Here is a 23,445-nt window from a genome sequence, read left to right as displayed (position 1 = left end):
GAATCGTGACATTCCACCGGGCGGCGAAGTGACTGGATTTCTCCTGACTGTGACAGAAGTGTGTGTGTTCCTACTGTTTATGCTGTTTGCACGTGTTAAAATTAAGCCCTTGTTTAAAAAAGACGCTGCATTGGTATTTTTTTTATCTGTCAGACCATTATATCATATTTTAACTTAATCAGTTCAAGTTAAATAATCGGTTACTGAGAATTGGATATTGGTAGGAAAAAATATTCAAATTGTACATCCCTACCCTCAAGCTCTCTTTGTATACATGACTACAGACAGTTTTCTTTTGTGCAGATGTCTGCATCACAACATGAATGCCTCAGAGTGGACATTGTCCAATCGGGTGCTTTGTTGTCCCCATTTGAATGATTATTGCATCTCACCCCGCCAGGCTTGTCTCCCTGTTTTGTGAGAGGCTATAAACACTTCTGCCTTCAGATGCGTCTCATTGTATGAGTCTGTTTTTTAGCACATCCCAGCCTTTAGGCAAGGCCTTCACTCTTTATAAAACAACTTTTTGCCTTTTTACTGTGCATTAAGTAATCACTGCCTACGAAATGTACTGCCTTTTCAACAACAATTTCAAATATTTCCAGACTTACTTTTATCGTTGGCCTCAGCCTGAGGAGAAATCATGTCTAGGAGTGGGAGCAGGATTTAGCCTCCTCATTAATACAGTACACGTCAAATGTGAAAGTGTGCTTTTTCTCCGGGGACGTGCAAAAACCCAGTAAGTCCCAATCTCGAGACAAAGGCAACGGCTCTCCGGTACAGGCCTTGTAGCCGTATAGCCAAATTGCTGACTCCTCCAAAACCTCCACTCCCCGTGAACAAGACGTGCTCAGGAAGCGTTCCATACCGAAAATATACCTCACTCAAAACAGAACAGCCAACAAAAGAAAAAAGAGACCTATTGAAAACATAGTGATTCTCTGTCTGACATAGTTTCACGTGCTCCACGATGCACCACTGTCTCCATTCGTCATGCCCCTCTCCGTTCTGCTCTCCTCCAGGAAATAAGTCAACTAGGATTTAGTAAATGAGTAAATTTACAGCCAATGGATGACCGAAAAACAATTCCACCGTCCAATCTAATTAGCTGCTTCGTATAAATCAGATTTATACCTGCAGACTTTGAGCCCAGTTTGTTTGCTTTGATAGTTTTGCTATCACTATGCTTTTCTTCCCCAAGTGCCATGAATACGTTTTTTCTCCATAGTATGAACTAGAATGAAGATATTTGGAGTTACCGCATGTGAATATCTATTATTTTACTCTGGTACAAAATCATCCACTGAGAGAGGAGAAAAAAAGCACCAGAGCGTGTCCCTGGAACAAATGCCATTTGTGAGGTCATGAACCTTAGGGTGTCCCTCCACATTTGTACATTTAGCCTGTGTGGGTTGAGACAGTGGGCGACCTCTCATTGAGCAAAACTGCAGACGCTTTGTCTTGACATATTAGTGTGGGTGGAAGAGAGAATTCACTACATAATATCAGGTAGGCTGGAGTGAGTCACTGCACTTTTTTCACTGTGTGTCCTTGTACGTGTTCGGAGCTCAGACAAATGGATATAACAGGGGTCGTCCTCAAGAACAGATAGCTTAAAATAAAATAAACCTGATGTCTTTGGCCCTCGCAGGATTGTAATGCAGTCATTGTGTGTCCATGTTGTTTTGAGTGCAGCTTTCTCAAGCATTCCAATAAAGGGGATGAGATTTATCTGTTGCATATAACCTGCTCTTACTTTACATTTTTACCAGCCCTAGCTTTTAAAGGTTTGGTTAATGAAAATGATGAATATTAAAGACATTCTTATAATCAGTTTGATATCACAAAATAACAGAGTGAATTTGCAAATACTCACAATGGAAAATCAGAACTTGTGAATGTTTGGCATTTTCCCTTGAAAAATAAGGGCAACAATGAATCAATTGCAAACATACTTACTGAATCATATTTCCTTTGATTCTCTGACTAACGGTTTCAGCAACTTTCAGGCCTAATTTATTATTCTCTCCATTCAGCAAAGGAATGCATCAGTGTTGGTTGTTAACCCGAGTTGTGATTAATTTATCAGTTGTCAGACTTTTTGTCAGACTGTGAGAAAGAGAAACCATTGTTAACATAGTTGAATCATATTTTCTGTTTATGTTTTTTATAGTTTCTGAGTTTTATCCTTTGAATGTCTTTTATACCCTTTGCCACCACAGCAAGTGCCTCACATGCAGGTCTGGTGCACTTCATTAGGATCGTAGCATCCAAACATACACTTGCATTTTCAGTATGCTCAAATGAAATATCTTATTCAAAGAATTACTGTATAGCCTTCTGTCCTTTGGGAAGCAAGAGTCATTGCTGAAAATACACTTTCCCCTCACATATTTCCCTTGTTTTAATGAATGTGACTGACACATCAGATGTCTTTGGTTCCTCCAGAGTTGTTGTAAATATGATAAAAAAATGTATCAAGCACCGATGCAGCAAAACAAGTGGCCTCACGTTCTGCATATTCATCTTTCTTACTTTGTTTCATTTGTGGAACTCACAGACGTCACTATTACACGCATTCAAACTAATTGCGTCCCACATCATTGTAAAAAATCAACAGCTTATAAGTTTCTGTAATTGGACCGAGCCGCTTGACTGTGTGCTTGTGCATAATCACAACATCGTGCCTCCGACAGTCTTCTCACACAAGATGTAACTGGTGATGTGACCACGGAGGCAATCGATGATTCACAGGCGTCCCAGTTCCGAGTGTGACCCAGAGGCGTCGGTTGTTGTTGACACCGACGAACAACTCTGAGGCTAACAGGAAGTAATGCGCGGCTGCAACGGACAGTTTGACCCCCGACAAACAGCCCTGCTCGTACTTCAAAATACAAAAATCCCATCTGCACTCCCACGAATGCTCAGTGATTCATTAGTTGTCCTAGTTTCCCTGCAGCAACATCGGAAGCTACATTGGCTTTCATTTTCTTATGGAAATTCAACTTTAGAGAGTGTCATACAATGCATTTTAGATTTCTATACTTTTTTTTTATTTCCATTTGAAAACGTCTGGATTGATGGTTTAAATTTCTCAATCATACAACTCTCTAAAGCCCCACAAGCTGTCCTGTGCACGGAAAACGAACGCGGCGGACAACATGAATTTTTCAATTACATAATCAAACATTACATACAAGCTGTTCTCCCTGGAAGGGCACAGAAGGCACAGCAGCCTTTGAACACATGAGCGTTGAAGTGAAGGGGTTAGCAGCCATGCGTGCGTAGCAAACACTAAGTTGGCCATGAAGCGTTAAAGGATCCTTCTTGGGAACAGACTGCTCAAGCATTGCATTATGGTTTGTTGGTGTAGGGCTGGAATAACCACTATAGTTATGCAATTTATTGTTTTGATTTAATTAACAAAATTTCAGAAAATGACCATCTTGAAATTTCTTGTTTTGTCCGACCAACAGTGCAAAACTAAAAAGCCATTTGTGTTTGTTCAAATTCTCACATCTGAGTCGCAGTTTTGCTTGAAACGTGACAACAAATTTGCATCAAAAAATTTGCTTATTCATTTTCTGTCGATCGTTTACTCAACAATGTGTTTCAGCTCTTCTTGTCTGTTCAGTTTGTGGCATGCAAAGTCTTTTCAAACATGTTCTTCTGTGATTTTCCGATCCTTACACTTAATCTATTCCATAACTTTTCAACCCTGGAGGTCCCTTTGTTTCAACTGCCTCTGAAGGGTTATGAATGAATAAAGAATGACATTCTGAAAAGACAAATGACTTCTCCATTTCTCAATCAATATTGGCAAACAAATCTGCAGCAGCCATGTTCACTGATTAGCATATCCTCAATCAGAAAAGGTTAAACTCAGCAAGGTACATGTTTGGAAATGAGGCACATACGTCCTCTGAGACCCAACAGTCCCCTTACGAAACCACATTTAACTTCACCTGATCCCCATTTTTATTTGGATCTGCACCAAATTGCAAAACTATCTGTCTTCTTAACATGCCGGGTTTTATTTTCATCAAGATTCGTGAAGTGTTTTCTGAGAAATCTGTGAGAAAGTTGCAAAAACGCCCTTTTTCGCAAAGAAAATTAAATCCTGATCCATCCTTCGATTCGGATCTGCATCAATTGATGGGCTCTACTCTGACCCATCCTTCCATCAATGTTAGTGGTAATCTGCTAACTAACTGACAGACAAACAAACGCAGATGAAAGCAGAACCTCCTTGGTGTCTTTCAATACCGAGTTCCATCTCAATGAGCCTGAAGGAAAAAACACCTGCGTTTCTGAATAAACCGAAACCCGACAACTCTTATTAAACCCTTCTATCGTATGTGAGGACTCTGAGGCTGAGGGGTAAATAACCCACTCAACAAAGAAACACAGCGCCAACCCCTCGTGTGTAATCCGCACCACTTCAAGAGCCGGGGAGAAGTGCTTTTCACAACAATCCCAATGGCTGCCTTGAATTTTACAGACAGGAACCTAGATTGTCTCCTTTTTGAAGGAGATAGAAGAGAGAGAGAGAGAAAAAAAGAAGTTTGATTATTTCATAACTGATTTCCGAGCCAGGCTGTTGGATGTGACTCATTCAGGGATTTGGGAAGAAAGGCACGGGTAAGTAGTGGGTGGTCCGCAGATAAAAGAGGCTGGAAAGGGTGACTGATGCTGAAGGGCAGCTGTGCCTGGTTAGGAAGGCTTTTCTTTTCTATACTATCGGCCCGTCTGTTCTCTGGCACTCTCCGGAATATTAATCCTCCTCACATGTCTCTATCCTAACACGAGCGTGGACAGAAACAGTATAAGCACACGAGCACTCTGAAAACACGCTATATCTTTCTACTGTACCTGCAGACAAAAGCAAACAACCCAGCGCCCTCTCACCCGAGCTGACACAGCGACAGCGAGCATTATCTTGTGTGGTGATTAGGTAAATGCGGCCTCTAAAGAGTAAGAAGCTACTCTCGGGCCATTAGTCAAGCAGATAACGGCCCTACACCCTGTACTGCACCACTCAGCAGTATCTGCAGACCTCGATGGGCCCCACTCCTCTTCTCACAGCTGGAGAAAGAAAGTATAGCGCCAACAACACCGAGGGAAGAAAAAAAACACATGACGCATTCTGAATTTTAAGTCGTCACCGAGCGAACGCAGCTGAAAGACGTAACCTTCAGCAACCAGGCGCTCTCCTGTCAGATGATGACCTTATGTGTTTGTACCTGCGGTAAATAGAAAGGGGGCGATATCTTATCAAGACTTCTGTTTTTTGCTTATGAAGGCTAATGCATTGTGATGGTGTGAGAGGAGCGATCCCACGTGTGGCTCGGGCTTTTCACTTTGAATTTACCAGAACCCAGTAAGCACAGACTTCACCACGGGGGGGGGGGGGTCCACAGGGAAGCGTAACCACAAATCGCTCATCCTACCACATCACGGTCAGTAACACTATGTTGGCCACTCATCAGCTGACATACAGCACTAATTATATGTACATAGCTTTTAACGCCGATGTGTCTCATGTGGGCTTTCAGCTAATTCATATTTTCGTCACTATCTTTTTTTATTGTGGATCTTTTGAAAGGGAAGATTCTCCAGAACCTCGTGACGGTTTCCACAGAAATTGGGGAGAAATCAATACAGACAGCGATCAGGACATTTCCATAAATTGCTTTCAGATTTGATGTATCCCAGGTTTTTGTGATATGTCGTATCTGTTGGACTTCCTCTGTTTTCATTTCCTGCTCCGATTTCCCATTTTGAATTTCCTGTTTTACACAATTGCCATTGTTTTGCATAAAAGAAGAAGAATTTATCGAAGCAGTAGAAGCTGTTAATATGGATCCAGAGAAATGTCGATCCCAGGGGAGATAGACAACATGAGGGCTGCCTTCAGATTGGCTTTTATTACAACTGTGATCGTTAACGTGGGAAATTCTATCAGCGCAAATTCATTTCAATGCAAGCAGAGATTGACAACGTCTGTTCGGATGAATAACACATGCATGTCGGTGTTGGGCAAGTCAAATAGAGGATAAGAGGGGGAAGCAGAGCGGGGATGTTTAGGGAAGCTGACATTTGCACCTCCAATCTGATGCCTCTGAGCAGTCAGCGTGCACGTGCAGCGCAGGGATGTGAGTTGGAGAGAGAGAGAGAGGCGGGGGGGGATCGAAAAGGCAGAAGAGTTCCCCGGGCGAGCATTTACAATCAGCATCGCCCAGGAGGCCTGCACACACCATACACCCTCACATTGCTGTGGGAGCAGCAGCCGCAGTCAGTTTGACCCCAGCTCAGAAAGAACAGAGAGCCGAAACAGTCAGACTAAGCAACATTCTGTGTGGGGGGGGGGGGTCAAGATTTGACACTCGCTGTGAACGTTTTTTAATAGAGAAAAAGAAATGCAGTTTGTGTACTTTCAGCTGCCCCTTGAACGTCATATAGCTATTTTTCTTCAGTCAGTCTGCAGTGCACTTCTGCAGAGGGAGCGCTTCTTGCTTTCATGCTACTTAAATCATTCCACCACGTCAAGTCGTCCTGTCCTCTCAGTGAAGAGACGGGTACAGGCAGCTGCAGACCCAGACCCAGTGTGAGGCCAAGGGAGACGGAGGCAGCTGCCCGCTCTTCATCCAGATAACGTTAGTTTTTGCATTCTGCTTGCAAGGATTTAAAACTATCGACAACTTAATATGATAGTCTTTGACTTTTATCTAATATTGTCGGCAGAGAAATGATCAATCTTTCGTACATTGTAAATTGGCACAAATAAGCTCAAAGATAATTGAAATAAATCTGACAAGTTCAATAAAGCATCACTTGTTCTTTAGGAGAACAAGACATCAAATTGACTAATATTGATGAACTAAATCTAATAAAATATTCATTATGGATTTTAATAATTAAACATTTAACCTCTAACCAATTAATACGGTCAAATAAATAGTTAAATCATATATAATCATTATTACCTTCACCATGGAGGTTTTCACTTTGTTTGTAAGATAAGATAATACTGTATTAGTCCCACTAAGGGGAAATGTACTGTGTTAGAAGCAGCAAAAAGGGAATAGTGAAATATACGAGGAAACAGTAACAGACAAGGTATTAATAAGTAAAGAATAAAATATAATAGAACATTTTAAATAAGACTAAGTTAGGAAAGAGAGCTCCATCTGTTATTAAGCAGGATTATACAATAATAACTAGAAAGACTTACAGAACACTTGATGGAACGATGCGATATGGGTCAGATAATGATCTACTATAATTTCAAGCGGCTCTGAATAAATGGGCGAATGCAGGAATTCTGATTCACTTTTTTCCCCTCCATCGTTTATTCATTGAATGGCCGTCATATGCAACAGATTGTGAGTGAGAGGTTCACAGACTGAAGAGTGAAAGACAAGTTTTCCTGTGAGAGAGAGCGTGCATCACATGCCTCCTGCAGGTACGTGTGCAGCTGCAGCTGAACGTGTGAGCGCCGACTGTCTGCGTGGACAGGAGCAACTTTATGGGCGAGCGCACGAGCTAGCACCCGGTAAACAGCGCTGTACAATTCCCCAAGCAAGAGATCTCTTATGTTGTTGAGAGATAAACATGTTTGGTTTATCATGCAACCATTTAGAATATGGTGGGCCACAAAAAGTCTGAGATTATTAATGGGAAACACTTTATTGAAATAACTTATTCCATATTTCCCTCACAATCCACTCAACGCAGGAGGGGTTTTGTTTATCTGTTTTTGATCCTTAGAAAGTCAGGCCGCTATATTTGCTATTTACATAAACATGTATGCAAGTTCAATATTTTTCGTGCAGACTTATTGATCGGTTTTATTCAGCTCTATTCTCTGTTCACAGCTGCACGTGTGAGACGGCGTTGTGGGAATCATCATGTTCTGTTGTTTACGCTGCTTTTTGCACAGGTAGAAAGGAAGCAGCTCTACTGTTGTCCTGTTCGGTGCCTCGTTAGGCTTCAGTGTTTTTTCTTTGTAGTTTGGCGGAACATTAATGTACCTGCAACAATGTCCCTGATGAAATGTGCCTGCAATTCTTATTTATAGCCCCGCGCGCTCCAAATTAGATAGCATATGAAAACAAAACACCGCGCCTGTGTCCACACCTCAACATGTCATGGAACTCACCGGATCCTACTTTTTGTCTATGGTATTTTTATCTACAGATTTTTGAAACACTATTTTTAAAAATGCTCATTATAACCTGAGCCTTTTCTTCTTTCGCACCTACAGCTACTGGAGAAAACACTGCATCTTCAGTCTTTGCTCATTTTAAACTCCACTCCAGGCTGAACTCCGGCTGTGACCTCCATATCAAGCCGTCACTCTTTAGACTCGCTGTTAGCTGTGTTCCCATCATTGTTCACCAGGCGCTGTGGCAGGAGAAGCTGTAACAGGTGACGAGCGGGGAGTGAGTGGCTGGTGCTGTTATTCTCGTCTACAGATTCTCCATAATCATGGCAGTTGGGCTGACAGGTGTATCATCTGAGACGCGTGTTATCCTGCGGTGCTCTGTGCACAGCCGAGCTGCGGATCCAATTCAGATGCTTCAATGCAGGTGTTCCTGGACTTCCATTGTTTTTATGTAGACTACATGTTTTCTTTTTCCTGTCGCCTGAAGCTGAACTACTCTATTTATATACAGACTGATGTGCACTCATAATCATTCAGACTTGAGTGAGAGCTCGATTTGATTACCTATTCAAATGCATGCAGAGCAAAGAGGCTGATTTTGATCCCTTTCTTTAAATATTTTACAATAACTTAAGTCTGTTTTCGCTTGTGGTTGATTGCCCTTTCAGCTCTTGATTTATTTCCTCAAGCTGAATGTACTTACCTAGAGAACAACCCCCCCCCCGTATAAAGTATACACACACATTGACTGGTCAGTAAACCCGACCATACACAGTGACTCTGCAGTTTATGAAAGAAGGTTTATCTTTGCATATGTTTCCAGAGTACACGGGGTTCTAGTAGGAGCAATACTTTTCATTAAAGAGTTTGATTGGGGGGGGACTTTTCAAAAGAATTATAAAAAGTTGACAGGATAAGGTTTTATATGAGTAGTTTATAAGATCAAGCCAATCTCGCCTGAGCTCAACTGAATATCTTCTAAACAATAACCAAAATTGCCGGCAGGAAATTTGAATCCTGCTTTTGTTTCTTATAATCGAAGACCTGCCGTCTCATACATTTTAAAGAATGTCAAGTGGTGAATCTGCCACTGTTACTATTGTAAACTCAATATGTGTGGGACAAGAACAAAGAGCTGGACAGGCTAAGCAAAAGTAACTCACTGTGTCGTGCGGGGGCTTAGTGACTGGTCAATAAGAAGACAGTTCCACCATCACATACATTTTATATTCCCATTTCCCAAAATAACAAACAAAGGAGAAGAGTGGGTAATACTTACAACCATACCATTTAGGGACACCCAGCAGTCGGGAGGGAAGTCTTGGAGGAGCGGCACCAGATACTGTAGACAGCCATCCCAGTGACACAGAAGCAGCATCATCCCTATCAAATTAAATATTCTTACCACTGCACTAGCCAGGTCATAGGTCATATGGAAAATCTGCCGGAGAGAAAAGAGAGAAAGAGGGACATCGGTTAGACCTCGTCAGTGTTTCTGATCATACATTCGAACTGGAGTCATACAGTCACACACTGGTTTAAATGGTGTCTCTCAGAATCTGGTATTTCAGAGACACAAAATTAAACCCAAAACTATATAACAGATTGAAAAAAACTCTTAAAGGTTCATTTATCCCCAACTATATGGGAACAGTCAGTTCTGTCCGTGCTCTGTGTTCATTTCCTCTTTTCACTTCTTCTGAAATCTTATGGACGGAACAGAACTGTATACCACTGGAAATCACAAGTGGGGGGGAGGCAGGGTAGCCAATAGTTCAATCAAGATGACCACTGGGCACGAGGAAGGAATATCAACGATGGTGGAAAGCAAATTGGTAATAAACTACGGGCAGCTATATGATGATGTTTTGCCCTTACAAAAGCACAGGTGGACGCTTTTTGCGCTTTTCTTGCCTCAAGATCGCCCTCTAGTGGATGGATTGCTTAACAGCCATGCCAGTATGGATGCATGGAAGTAAGTGGGTAGTGGCAGTTGCATGGTTTCAAACAGACATATCTTTCTGCAGCTAAATTAAGCCTTAAAAAGTTCATAATGGTATAACCTCACTTGTAAGTTGAGGCATAGCGTGCTTTTGTGCTTGTAGCCATGTGTGTGAAAGTGTGTGTGTGTGTTTATACGCTTGCATCCTTGCATTCACAAATGTCAGACTGTTCATAATCCAAAATGGCTGCTGTCCAAAACACACAGACCCAGTGTAGGAAACACACATACAGCACAGAGGAGGTAATGTGGAGAGAATGAAATGCTAAACGATGCAGAGAGTGTGCAGACCTCTGGAATAATCAGCCACAAAGTGGGTGTTCTTTTTAAATGCCGGCGCTCTGGGGCGAGTGAAACCACTCGGTCGGCTGTTTAATCACTGCAGGAAGTTTTCAGAATAGAAAGTCATCAGCAGGATGAGTAACCATATCTGCGTTGAGAAGCCGTTTCATTTACACTGTAACTGGGCAAAGAGAATTGGCGCTAATTCACGAGTCTCCCATTAGCATGTGAAATCCATTACTTCTTCCCAGGTAAGTTATTCCACAATCATCCTCACGCTGAAGCTCGATTCTCCTTCCAAAGTTATATATGGAAAAAGAAGATGGTCCCTGATTGATGGGTTTTGCATAATAAACCTGACCCATTGGCCAATTTCTTGAATGAGAGGTCGCAGGTACTTAAGTTGATGGCTTTCCATTTCTTGTGATCTACTCATAATAGTTTGCAGTGATTGGAGAGTGGGACGCCGCAATGTCAAAAAAGACTTATAGAGAGGGAGAAATTGTGTACTTCTTGTCCTATAAGATTTTAAATCAGTGTTAGAGTTGTTTAGGGGTGTTGAGGTCACACAGGCCTTTACGTTCATTTAATTTACGTTCAATTACCTCTTATGGAAATACTTACTAAAGCTAGAATGGCACTGAGCAGAGAACATACCTCCACCGAGGCCCAACAGTAAATATCGGTCTCCTAGTTATGCCAGATTTTTTTCTCAGAGAAATTAACGAAAATGTTGAAAAACATCCCATCTTACAATTTTAGGGAAAATGACAAAAACGTTCCTGGATTCACCCTCTGATCCAGATGTGCACCAAAGTTTTATTGATTTTTCCCTGAGTCATAGCACATCCTTCTACCATGGATTGTTGAAATCCATTTAGTTGTTTTAACGTAATCCTGTATACAAACAAACAACAGAGGTTAAAACATAACCTCTTTAGCAGAGGTAATATAAGAGAAATTGAGAAAGAAATGAAATGAGCTGCAGTACCTACATTGAACATTAAGTCTTCAATCTTAATTCTGATTTTATTACCTTCGCCGAGGAGATTTGTTTAGTAGGATAACGCCAAATCTACCAAACTGATTTACACCAAACTTGCAAGATCCCTCTACATTTTGGTGGGGATGCAGTTTAAGGTGCAGATAAAGAACTTGTTTTACTTGATGCAACATTTTCAATAATTGATCAGAGTAATGCACAGACTTTATTGTTTCGGACAAATTATTTTGTGTTGGGTTGTTTGGCCTTGACGATGGTGCTGTATGCACTCTACTCGGTGCCATTCTAATTGTTCACTTATTCTTCTCGTCAGCTATTTTTTCAACCTCGGGATTATTTACCTGAAGACTTGGAATATTGAGCACCTCTGACCCAATTGAAAAGGCTACTCACCTCCTCATCTCATACAGTGCAGCTACTCTCAAAAACACAGAGGGCCTGAGTGAGGACTTGGTATATTCGGGCACAATTCTGATCCAGCCTCACCAATGCGTTTGCAAAATTCACCAATCAAAGCCCATCAAAAGCTCTTTGATACCACAGCTCTCCACCCCGGTCCATTGTGGCTGCTCCGTAACCTCTCTGCACAAAGGACAGTGACCAGGCGCAGAGCAGAGGAGAGAACAAGAGGCTGAGCCGAGGCCCAGATCCCTCCACGGCTCAACTCATCCACGGGGAGAAACAGTGCACTGGCCTGAAGGGCTAAAATTAGCCACTGGCGTACAGGATGGCTGCCTACATCTTTATTCTTAATTTAGCAGAACGCTCTCTCTGTCTCTCTCTCTCTCTCTTCGTGTGTGGTTGTGAGTGTGTCTTCACATTCATCCCATTTTGATGACATGAAAGAAAAGAGCTAGACACAAAAGAAAGACAAAAAGGCAACTACGTATTCCTGGAGGGTTTGAGGTGTGGAAGACAGCGAGCGGCACTTTGCTCCCTCTTTAGATTGAAAATGATTCACACCAGGCAAGAAATAGAAAAGGGTCAAATGCTTCTCTGCACTTATCCTCCTTAAACTGCTGTGAGATTTTAAATACCACAACAAAGGGGGCTCTGGGATTGGGGTGCAGCAAGTGAGGAGGTTGTGTGTGTTCAAAAGGTTACAGAGGATTTTGCAAATTTCCAGGGATTATTTCACTTCGCTGTGAGGCCTCAGCGACCTTTGGGGTCACGCTGAGTCACCGAGGCCGGCGAGGGAAAGATGTAGAAACTCATTAGCGCGATGTGGGCTTTGTTTGGGTTTGTATTTCAGGGGTGTCCATTTAAAAAGTCTGCTAGGGGCCGCAGGTATAGCCACAAGGTAGTGGTCTATTATTAGCGCTCCTAATAATAGACAGGCCGAGTGGAGATCACTGGCCAGAGGATTATACAGGTTAACCTTCATTGTGATGGAGGAATATATTGGGAGGTAATTAAACTATGCAAGGTTTCAGTTGCTGTTATCTATTGAGATAAAAACCATCTGGCCATGTAGCAAATTTACTTTGAAATACAAAGAATGGGTTTTTACCACTTTGTTTAAAAATCCTGAGCATCAGACCTGTTTCCATTGATCATAAATACTTTCATCAACATCTTACTTTCTCGTTTCTTACTTTACTGCAAAAACTATTAAAGGAAGGAAGTTTAGATCCTGGCTCACAATGCACTGTTAAATTAACTATTTACGCAGCAGAGCAGTACAGCTATGAGGGATTGAAGAGGCCATTATCAATTTATATTGGGAGCATCAACCCTGGTTATACAGAAGAACAAAAAACTATGAAACAAAGCCCATTGACAATTTTTGAAGTTGAGCAACAAGACTCAAGGCTTCTGATTGGTTGCTGCTCAGGAGAAGCAGTAGTTTAAGCTTCCAATGTGCTGTCATGCAGGACCCAGAATCATTTGGCATTTCTATGATCTGATGTGTCTCTGTGTTTCTCCTTTATCGGTGTGTTGATTCGGTTTAGGGACTGTGGCCATCTGTTTGTGTTAATCCATGTATCCAGTGTTTGTGCAGTAACAAGACTTTGCCCGTGCGTGTCTCAGGTTGAACGGAGCCATGTAAAACTCACCTGCTTGCAATACAAATACACAGAGAGGAGGGGGGTGACATTAAACCAATATTCCAGAACATTGTCCCAAAAAGGCAATCAAGCAAGCTCTGCATTTAAAGATCAGATTTTTGCTTTTTCTAAGTGATCTCTGCCCCTATAAGCCATCATGCAGCATATTTACTCCAGGAAATAGGAGGCACTGACGGAGCAAAAAGCAACACCATCACTCACAGCTGGCATGGGCAGAATATAGGCTTAGAATTAAGTGCTTCAAGCTTAAGTTTGACCGGGGACAGGGGCAGAGGTCGACATAATCCTCTAATACAGTGCAGTCAAACAGCCAAGATGTGATGTGATAGCCACACAAGGTCACACGCCGGCTGTGTCTCGCCAGAGCAGCGCTCAGTCACATTTGGCCCTTCCCAGTCCATTCATCAGAATCCAGTATGGAGGAGTACGAGACGTGAACAAAGGAGCTTCATACACTTCTTTGAACGAGAGTGAGTGTGTGAGTATGATAATCGCAATTGTGATCCAACATGTGTTTTGCTTTGACTTTAAACGGGTCTACAGCACAGCTGTCAGATAGGCTGACGTGTGTGTGTGTGTGTGTGTGTGTGTGTGTGTGTGTGTGTATGTGTGTGTGTGTGTGTGTGCGTGTGTATTCTGTAGACTCGACTTTTTGCATCTGATGTGCGGAGAAAAGAGCATGCAGGAGAATTACTCATCATCAAGCTGTGGGCCTGGAACACGCAATTACAAAGTGCTCTTTATGCATCTTCAAATTGGACACGAGTGACCTCTGTTCGAGGTTAGTGAGGATTAGCGAGGGACTAATTTGAGGGGATTAAATCCACCACTGGCTATTACATTGAAGGATGACAAAACTGCTTCCAGGAAAATCTGGAATTCTCCCGCTTAACGGCGTCTTGCAAATCTCCTTTCTGGATCTCTCTCCTGGTTTTGCTTAAGCACAAAATTACAGTTGAACTTGGATTTGAAAAATCATATTATCATGTAGGGGGAATTCACTGGGATTTAGCAAAGTGTTTTCTTCTACTTCTTTCTCCATCTTCTTAAGCGTTGTTTTTTAATGAATCTCCCAGTTTATAATTTGTTGTCGTGGACAAATCTGAAAAAGGACAATTTCCATAAATACATTTCCGTGGCCGCCCTCTTCCCCTAAAGAAAGGCAGTTTGCTGGAAGTAATCACAATTCACGTTGCTCTAATGTGCTATGTGTAATCATGTTGATATATGTATAGTACAGCATTAAATAAATATAAATAGCCTTGGCATTATTTCAGAGCTTCAGGCAGCGTAGTGTATGCTCGGACAAGCTAATCAGTCTGCAAATCTGCACACAACACAGACACAAGATGAACAGGAACTCCACTTGGCATCCCTCCGGATCACGTCAAAGAAACAAACGGCAAAACAATGATTTACCCTGCATTGAAAAGCAGTGAATCTTTAGCAAAGAGGCAGCACATTTGGGTAATGAGGCCTGGCAGTAATTTGTAGGCAGAGACTTAATTAAAAGGCAGGTGGTAATCGATGGGATCCTTGCACTGCCAGAAAACAAGTGGAGATCTATTAATGTAACACAACTCTTGAAAGAGGAGGTCATTACGTCTTCACTGCACGTACTTCTGCTTTACACGCCCAACACACTGTGGTATCCAAGAAGTAATAGTGAAGGAGGTTAAGGACATTAGTGTTACCAGTAAAATGCATTTATTTCTAAGCAACTGCATGATTACTATGCAGTATTTGCCGTATTATGGATTAGTCACACTTACGCAGTTTAAGGTTTTATTCACCCCCCTCGCTCGTGCTGATGGAAGTTAACCGGGAGTCAATGTCAGCCACTGATTATTTTGTATACGTGTGATCATGGCCTCAGTGTACTGTATAATTTGCTGATCGTGTTCTGTACATGTTGCAGTTGTTGGCATGGTCGTTTCACATCAGGTACACACTTCAAGTTCGAATCCTGGTTTGGTCGAGGTCTTTGTGTGTGTTTATGGTCTCCTCGTGTCTGCATGGGTTTTTATTCCTGGTACTCCGGCTTCCTCCCACAGTCCAAAGAAGTGCAGATCAGGGTTAGGTTAATTGGAATCGCTGTCTGTCTCTGTGTGTTGGCTTGCGATAAGCTGGCGGCCTGTCCGGGACGTACCCCGCCTCCTGCCCAATGTCAGCTGCGATTGGCTCCAGCCCCACCCATGGCCCTCAAAGGGTAAGAAGTACAGATAACAGATAGATGGATGTTTTGTATAAAACATCTCGATCTCGGAACCCATCGACTATTGAATTCACAACTAGGTTCGGACAATATTTTTTGGCTTCCGGTGTAGACAGTGGATTTCCGGGTCAAGATTTCGTCTTTTGTTTACAGGCCGACGAGCCCACGAGTCTAACCTTTCCCCACACAGACACAAACAGAGATAATTTTTAGAGGTGTTTTAGGTCCAGACGAGTTTTGGCTAATCTCCCTTAACATCTACTGTAGATGGCTGTTGCACATGACTCCAGATAGAATTAAAAAAATGACAGTTGATGCAACTCAGAATCTGTATATAAAGATAATAGAAATCTGTAAACTATCAGTGAGAAGAGAACGATCATTAAAAGAAACATGAGGCTCTGCCTTTTCTCCTGATATTAATTGAGGTGATTCATCCCATACACTGCCCCGTCAAACATCCATCTTGTTGAGCTGGTTACTTGAAGTTGTTACAACCTGATTGTTGCACAGCTCTTTGATGATAGAGAAAAAAACTGACATTTGTCAAACACTTTGAAAAGCGAAGTTATGAAGAGAATATCACAAGAAAATAATTGTTTGTTTCTTTTGAAAATCAAGTTTCCCACTCACCGCCAACGCGAGGGGAATCACAAATTGCAGTGATACCAACAGTTTGAATCCATCTTACAAAACGACGTCATTATTAGCTGCTCCAATGAGGATATGTTTTTGTCAGTGTTTAATACGAAGAAGGATAATGCTAAAATCTACTTAACTTATTTCCATTCAAATTTGGAGGAGGAATCAGGAATGGCCCAAGGAAGACCCAGTCAAATATAGATTCAGTTTTTTAAAATAATTTAGGTAATTTCTCAGATAATAATTCATGGATCTTGATGAAGAAATCTGGCGTTTAAGGGACTGATATTCATGAACGTGTGCAAATTCGGTGCAGATCCAAATGAGAATCTGGATCTAGTAGATTTAAATGTGATTTCATTAAGGGAATGTTGGGCCTAGTTGGAGGTATACACTCTGAGTGCCACTCTAGTTTCTCTCCAGTTTTCCAATATGGATTCTGTTTACCATTGAAATATCTGAATGCAGCATCAGTATAAGGGCCTGTTGTGTATCATTAAATACAACTACTCTTTAAATTGAGGGGCCAAATGTATGTTTAAGTGTGTGAGTGTAAGGTTAAAATAGATGGTTGTAGAACGTGTAGTAATGCTATTCTTTACCGGCTTAGCCTGTGCCAGCCTTTAATCAAAGCATTCATTTAATTGGATGAGTCATCTCTTGCTGATGTGTCAATCCCAAATTGGAATAAAGACTCCTCCTGCCTGAGTCGCTCTCTCTCTCCCTCCCTCTCCTATGGGAGCTCTGCCGCTCATCCGCTCCGTTTTCCATCATTTCTGTGTCCGTCAGCAGTATTCTCTTGTTCTCCCACTAAGCACATCACACTCCACCGCGAGCCTCGCTGCCTTGCCCGCTGTCTCACCCGCTCTGTGTCTATTTTGGTCGTGTGAGCGTGATAACCCCGACGCTTCTGTTCCGCCCTAATCTGTGCTCCACCATTCAGAGCGGCGTTGGCAGAGGCCGCATCCTCTGGGGCACAGGCTCCCACAGCCACGGGAGTCATGTTTAGGATGTTTTTCTGGATGGAACTCGTTTTGTGTAGCGTGTACGCAGGAAACCGTGTGGCGAAAAGTGCTTCACGGCTGGAACACCGACTTCCAGTCTTCTATAAGAATCCTGTACCTTTAAAACGTGTGACCCACACTCTCTGCTAAGCCTCCACATGTCCCTATGTGGTCATTATTCTCAGAGGGGATTAATGTATGCAGCTAATTTGTGCACATTCTTCTAGGAACTTCTTTCAAGGCTTCTCTATGTGCGGGAAAAGGCCCCAGTGTGTCCGATGAACAAGTGAATGTATTTATGGGTGAGGAGGAGCTTGAATGTTCTATTGATTTGTACCTGCAACCTGAGCAGTGCCAACAAAATAACATCAGCTCGCCTCCAAGAAAACATGCACACACACGAGCGACATCTCCAAACACAGGCGACGTCGCAGCTCATCAGAAAATCGACGAGAGACACGGAATTAATTCTGCAGTGCGAGTGGACATATTGTTCAAAAACGCGCCAGTTGGCTCGAGAACCACCGTTTTCCCATGCGTCCCCTTTTTCCACAACAATTGTCTGGTTGTGCAAGTCGGTTTCAGCCCGACAGTTTGACAGCATCGTTCCAGGAATTAAATCATCTTCAATCAGTCCGTCAGCCTGTCTGTGATGGAGGGCCGACAGACGGCAGAGGGGCAGAGACAAACAAGAGGCAACAGGGAGGGGACGGAGGATGAATATGACATCTCATTGGTTTGTATGCAGGTCGGTCATCAAGGATCCTTCATTAATAAAGCCTTAATGTGTATTAGCATGTGAATTTTTCTAGGACATAGGACAAGATGGTGAATATTTCTTGTTCGCTCTAAGGTCTTAGTTACTAGTTTGACCACCAGCTGATGTTTGCGCCCAGCAGCGGATGTTCGAACTTACCATCCTGGGTGTGCGTCCCTAACATCTTATTTGGTGTCTCAAAAACTCTTGCCACTGTTTTATGTGAGTAATATAACTAGTTACTTAGATATATTTACTTTTACATCACAACTTTTAACACTTCTCAATATATGAAATCTTCATCACTCCCTCTCTCTACAGCCGGCATGTGTTAAATGATGCTGGGTAAACAATGTGTTGATGTGTTTCAAAAATGTCGAACTCACCTCTGGTGTTAAGTCTTCAATAATCAATCAAGATTTACTAAATCGAATCAAATTTGGAGGAGTAAAGTTTTTCATGTCTTTTGGGCGACTGTTATTAATACAATAATATTACAGGCAATGATGCAATTATATAAAAATGACAAAAAAAAGAAAGAGGGAGACAGATATTGAACAAAAAAAAGAAAAATAGTAAGAAATTAGCAAAAGAGGGAAGAAGACAACACGTCCTTGATGTAGTGGGGGGAGTCAGAGAGAGGAAGGAAGCCTGAGTGTTGTAGCCGGAGTTGTAGTTGTGCTAAGAAGGCAGTCAGGGCAGATTAGTGCCCATGTGAGGGAAGGAAGGATTTGATTGGATTGCACAGGGTGACCTGTGCTGCGCTCGGGTTAACACCAGCAGGACGGAGCCTTCCTCCCACAGTCTACCACCGAGACACACCCGCCACACCCAGGATGGGCAGAGACGGCCACGCGGTGGGATTTCACACTGGTGAATCATCCATAGGCAGAGCTGCACTTGACATTTCCTGGAGGCTCAACCGCGGCTTGTGACGACTCTAACACAGGCCGTGTCACCTCTCAGTGCGATGCGTCCAAAAAGAAACCATCTACACTGCAGAGGGAGACAAGTGGTGCTGTACACAGGTTACACAGCAGCTCAACAGTAAATACACAGCACAATGGGGGCAGCGTATTATAATCAGTCATATGATCCACAGTGGAGCTACAGGACATTATCTGGTCTCACATACCTCCCACTGTGGTGCCTGTTGCATCATGGCTACACCTGATGCTGCTTAATCTAATCTGCAGTGTCGTCACACTATAATAATACATATCTATACAGCAGTCAAAGTGTATTTCTAAAATGATGCCCCGATATGAGACGCTGCCGCACGGCTTTCTTCATGACAGATGGATGGATGATCCAACCGTCTACATCAATCCACCACTACATTAACTCTTGGGAAGTGAATGTAGACAAACACCAAATGCATCACTAGTCACTAATTAATTAATTTGCACGAGGCGTAATTACAGGATGTCTTACAAACATTTTGTCGTCCACTCCTAAATAACCAATGGATCATTATGGGCCTCCTGCCTCAGTCACGTATGTAGGGCTGGGAGGATTAATTGGTAAACTGACTGAAAATTAATCAGGAACTATTTTACACATGGAATTTATCATTCGGATTGTGGTTCAAGCAAAATGCCAGAGCTGTAATGATGCAAGCGTCTAAATAGGAGGTTGTTCCGTTTTAACCTTAACTTGAATTAAAGTGATTTAATATCATTGGGTTTCAGATTTTAAAGATAGGGTTGGAAATCCCGGAAAAGCTAGCGAGGGCAGGCGACACTTTGAAGAAATGCAACCGATACATCCCACCCCTCCCATTGGCCCTCTCAGCAAAGCCACGCCCCCAAAACACATGAACGCGCACTGACTGACAACCGAGACTTTTCCATGACTCACTCGCTAACTTATGGCTATCGCCTCTGCCTCAGCCGTGCATGTCTCCCCGGCTGGTGAAGACACAGGGGGGGGACACAGGCAGGTCGGCTACTGACAGACACGTAGTCAAGCAAGGGTTTGATTATGGCCATCTGGATTTCAGCAAAAAAGATAGAAAACTTTTTCTTTTTTACCTTTAAATCAAAGAAAATTCAATTCAGTTTTTTTGTATTTTTCCTCAAAATATCCTGACATTTTACCTTCAACTGTTCAGAATTGGGATTGATTTTTTTGAAATTGTTCTGCTGTTCCAATTTTTAGTCAGTGGTGAGAACAACCGTTACTAGTACGGACAGTGGAGCAGAGATTCTAATAGCTTTCCCCAGCTAACAACCAGGGATCACCAATGCATCCGTTTCCCCAAATACCCCCCCGGCAAACCCATCACTCACTCACACACACACACACACACACGCACACACACACACACGGAAACCACCAACAACAAAAATAACCGCGATTAGCCTAATCTCCGCTCTTATCACTTCAGCCCCCCTCCCAAGACTATATCTGTCATCTGTCTGCTTACTGTATCGTGCACACCATGCCGAGGGAGACTTGTGTTCACGGGTGGGGGTGGTGGGTGAGGGTGGGGGTATCCCATGGGGATGGACAGGAGATCAAAGCACTGTTCACTCACTGCTTCTCCGCTCAGAACTCTGGAGGGGGGTTCGTTCAAATCGGGAGAAGAAAATAAAAATAACGTTGGTGCGGAGTATCAAAACATGACATGATCCTAAAATCAAAATTAGGCTAAAAATAACCAGCAGATGTCGGGAGAAATGGCAGATGTTGATTTGGTTTGACTGCTGTGGGGCTGCTACAGCACATGCTCAGTAACAGAAGATGGCAGTGGTTGCGGGGCACTGTGTGTGTTGCTCGCTTCTCTAATTCACTAATGTTGTATAGCATGAAACCTGGTTCATTTAATCCTTCAAAAGAAATGCGGATGATTAAAACACCACCGTTGTCTACTGCGTAAGATTTGTCCTCCTTTTCTTGACAAACTCTTCCTCCTCTTTCTCCCCCCAGTCACTGCCTCCCAGTGTCACTGCCTTTCTGTCTCCCTGTCTCCACTGTGCAGACGTGTCTGTTTATATATCTTACGTCAAATGCAGAGGGAGAGGCAGAATGACAACGCCAGTGAGGGACGAGAAGAGAGAGGGAGGGAGAGATAAATAGAGGTATAGTCCCAGTGGATGAGTATAGAGCTTTTTGAATGTCATACGTATGCTCACAATGACGCACGGTGACTTGCGAAGCTAGCCACTGCAAGTATGGATGAACATGAAATCCAGTACCAGCATGATACTATAGCAGCTTTTTAAATTACATACATATATACATACATACATGCCAAACTGCATCAGCTGAGAGGAAGTAAATTGTTTAAGCCGATAAAAACCCGTGTCTACTGCAGAGTCATGTGACCCGGCCAGGAGTGAAGGCCATTTGTATCCATTTCCAATGCAGACAGAAGCCAGATGTTCAGCTGGTGTTGGTGTGTTTTTTTTAGACCAGTGGAAAAGAAGCATTAGAGATGACGCTGCCACTGGAGTGTAGCAGCTTGTGATTGTCTCATCAGAAGATAATGGGAAAATATGAAAGTAACAGTATATCTTTGTCGACACGTGACTAATGGCTGATGGTGGTAAGATCATTTTAAAACCCAGATTGAAGTTTTTATTGTATATTATTCCTCAGTTTAGGTATTCATAATTTGTCAGTGTCCAAAAGGCTGCCTGAAAAAGGAGTATCAACCTCGCTCTCTTTAAATACATTGGTAAATGTAGATGTAAATACGTACATTTATTGATCCTTTAACAAAAATACCAGATATAAAGTGAGATATACTTTTCACTGGACATATGAGTATATATCAGCATGACACCACTTGGTTTTCTATCAAAATATCGTCCATTTCTAACTGATAATTCCTCTTGCTTCAATTTTGTAAAGCCTCCCTGACCCTTCTTCCTGTTCTATCACTTTATAAAAGTATTTGGAGGACACACTAATGGATGATACTTTAAATATTTGATGATTTAACAGCAACACACATTTTCATTCCCTACTTAACAATTTGACATCCACAATTGAATGTAATATGTTTTAATGACATCGTGGATTGGAGTTGGCGAGGAGGGATCTCAAAGCTGAACTTGTCTCTTGTGTTGTTACAATGTGAACATGTGACTAAGAGTACCTGCCTAAATAGCTTGATACTAATACAATACCACTGCAAAACCCGATATGGCCGAGGGAAAGACTGTTCTCATTATTTGTCATAATTATGTCTAATTTGACTAAATATGAAAATTAGAGTATGTCGTCAGTAGATGAGTAGAGAGCAGACCTCTGCGAAGGAGGCGCACGGATTATTTTTGTTTGTTTTTGTTTTCTTTGCGATATCATCAAAAAGTGTTAAATAACACTTCATACACTTGTTTGCGCTGCTGACCACATATAAGTAGAAATAATAAAAATGTACATACAGGATTACTGTTACCAGCACTGATAAATTAATATAAATGTATGATATGTAACTGGTGTTGTTTTTGCTAATTTCTACTTAGCAACTCTTAAAGCAGTAACATTTAAACATTATCATTGCTCTTAACCGCCTCATCAAACTCGAATGGTGAAAAAAGTTGTGTCATTAAATAAATCTGATTTTATTGACTTTTAATTGAGGTCTTATTGCTACTATGTTATTTATCACATCCAAATACCCGTGTCTGTGGGTACGCAGCTTTTACAGGCAGGATTTATTGTGTCCGTGGGCTTGACCCAAATGTCGACGTCTGAAGAAAAATAATGAAAAAATTACTCGTGCACCCTTGAGCTCTGGTGTTGTCATCATGAAAGCTAAAAACAATTTGCACGCCCACTACGCCTATTCGCATCTACACAATCTAGTAAAATTAAGTATTGTTCTGTTTTACCGACAGGGTATTGCGATACTTTTCTGCTATCGTCATACCGTGCAACGCTGCTTCTCTCTCCACTGCTCCTACAATTAACTCTGGACTCTAAACCATATGGTTTGGAAATTAACACTCCCTACTGCAGTTAACAAGACCAACTAGCAACAGAAGGAGTGCACAGTGAACTGGCAAGGGAAAATGGGTTAAATCTACAGGGGACGACGAGAGGAACTCGTCTTTCTTTGTTGCAGGCGCTGGAGTCTGGGATTTTCCACCCTGTGGGCCAAGAGTGAGCTTCCCTCTGCGAGCTGAGCAAGAACAAGGAATCAAGGCGCATTATGTTCATGGTCGGAGCTGTGTCTTAAAACAGAGAAGACATGAGCACAGACAGCATGAGAGCGGGGGGGGGGGGGGGGGGGGCACTGTCCCTCATTTTTGTCTGCTTCACAAAATTGGACTGCAGGAGTCCATTAGGCTT

At 42.3% G+C, this 23,445-nt stretch overlaps 1 protein-coding gene across 1 annotated transcript in view; it reads right to left on the bottom strand.

The window, feature by feature from the left end:
- The window catches only part of LOC128425385 (potassium/sodium hyperpolarization-activated cyclic nucleotide-gated channel 1), a 65,453-nt gene that overhangs the window by 25,470 nt on the left and 16,538 nt on the right, over positions 1–23,445 (bottom strand). Inside the window, exon 3 of the mRNA XM_053411975.1 lies at positions 9,447–9,608. Coding sequence (XP_053267950.1) covers positions 9,447–9,608 — 162 coding nt within the window. The remainder of the gene's footprint in view (positions 1–9,446; positions 9,609–23,445) is intronic.

The sequence above is a fragment of the Pleuronectes platessa genome, chromosome 19 (genome assembly GCF_947347685.1).
Source record: "Pleuronectes platessa chromosome 19, fPlePla1.1, whole genome shotgun sequence".
Lineage (NCBI taxonomy): Eukaryota > Metazoa > Chordata > Actinopteri > Pleuronectiformes > Pleuronectidae > Pleuronectes > Pleuronectes platessa.
The sequence above is the reverse complement of the archived record's forward strand: the minus strand, read 5'-3'. Positions and strand labels throughout refer to the sequence as shown.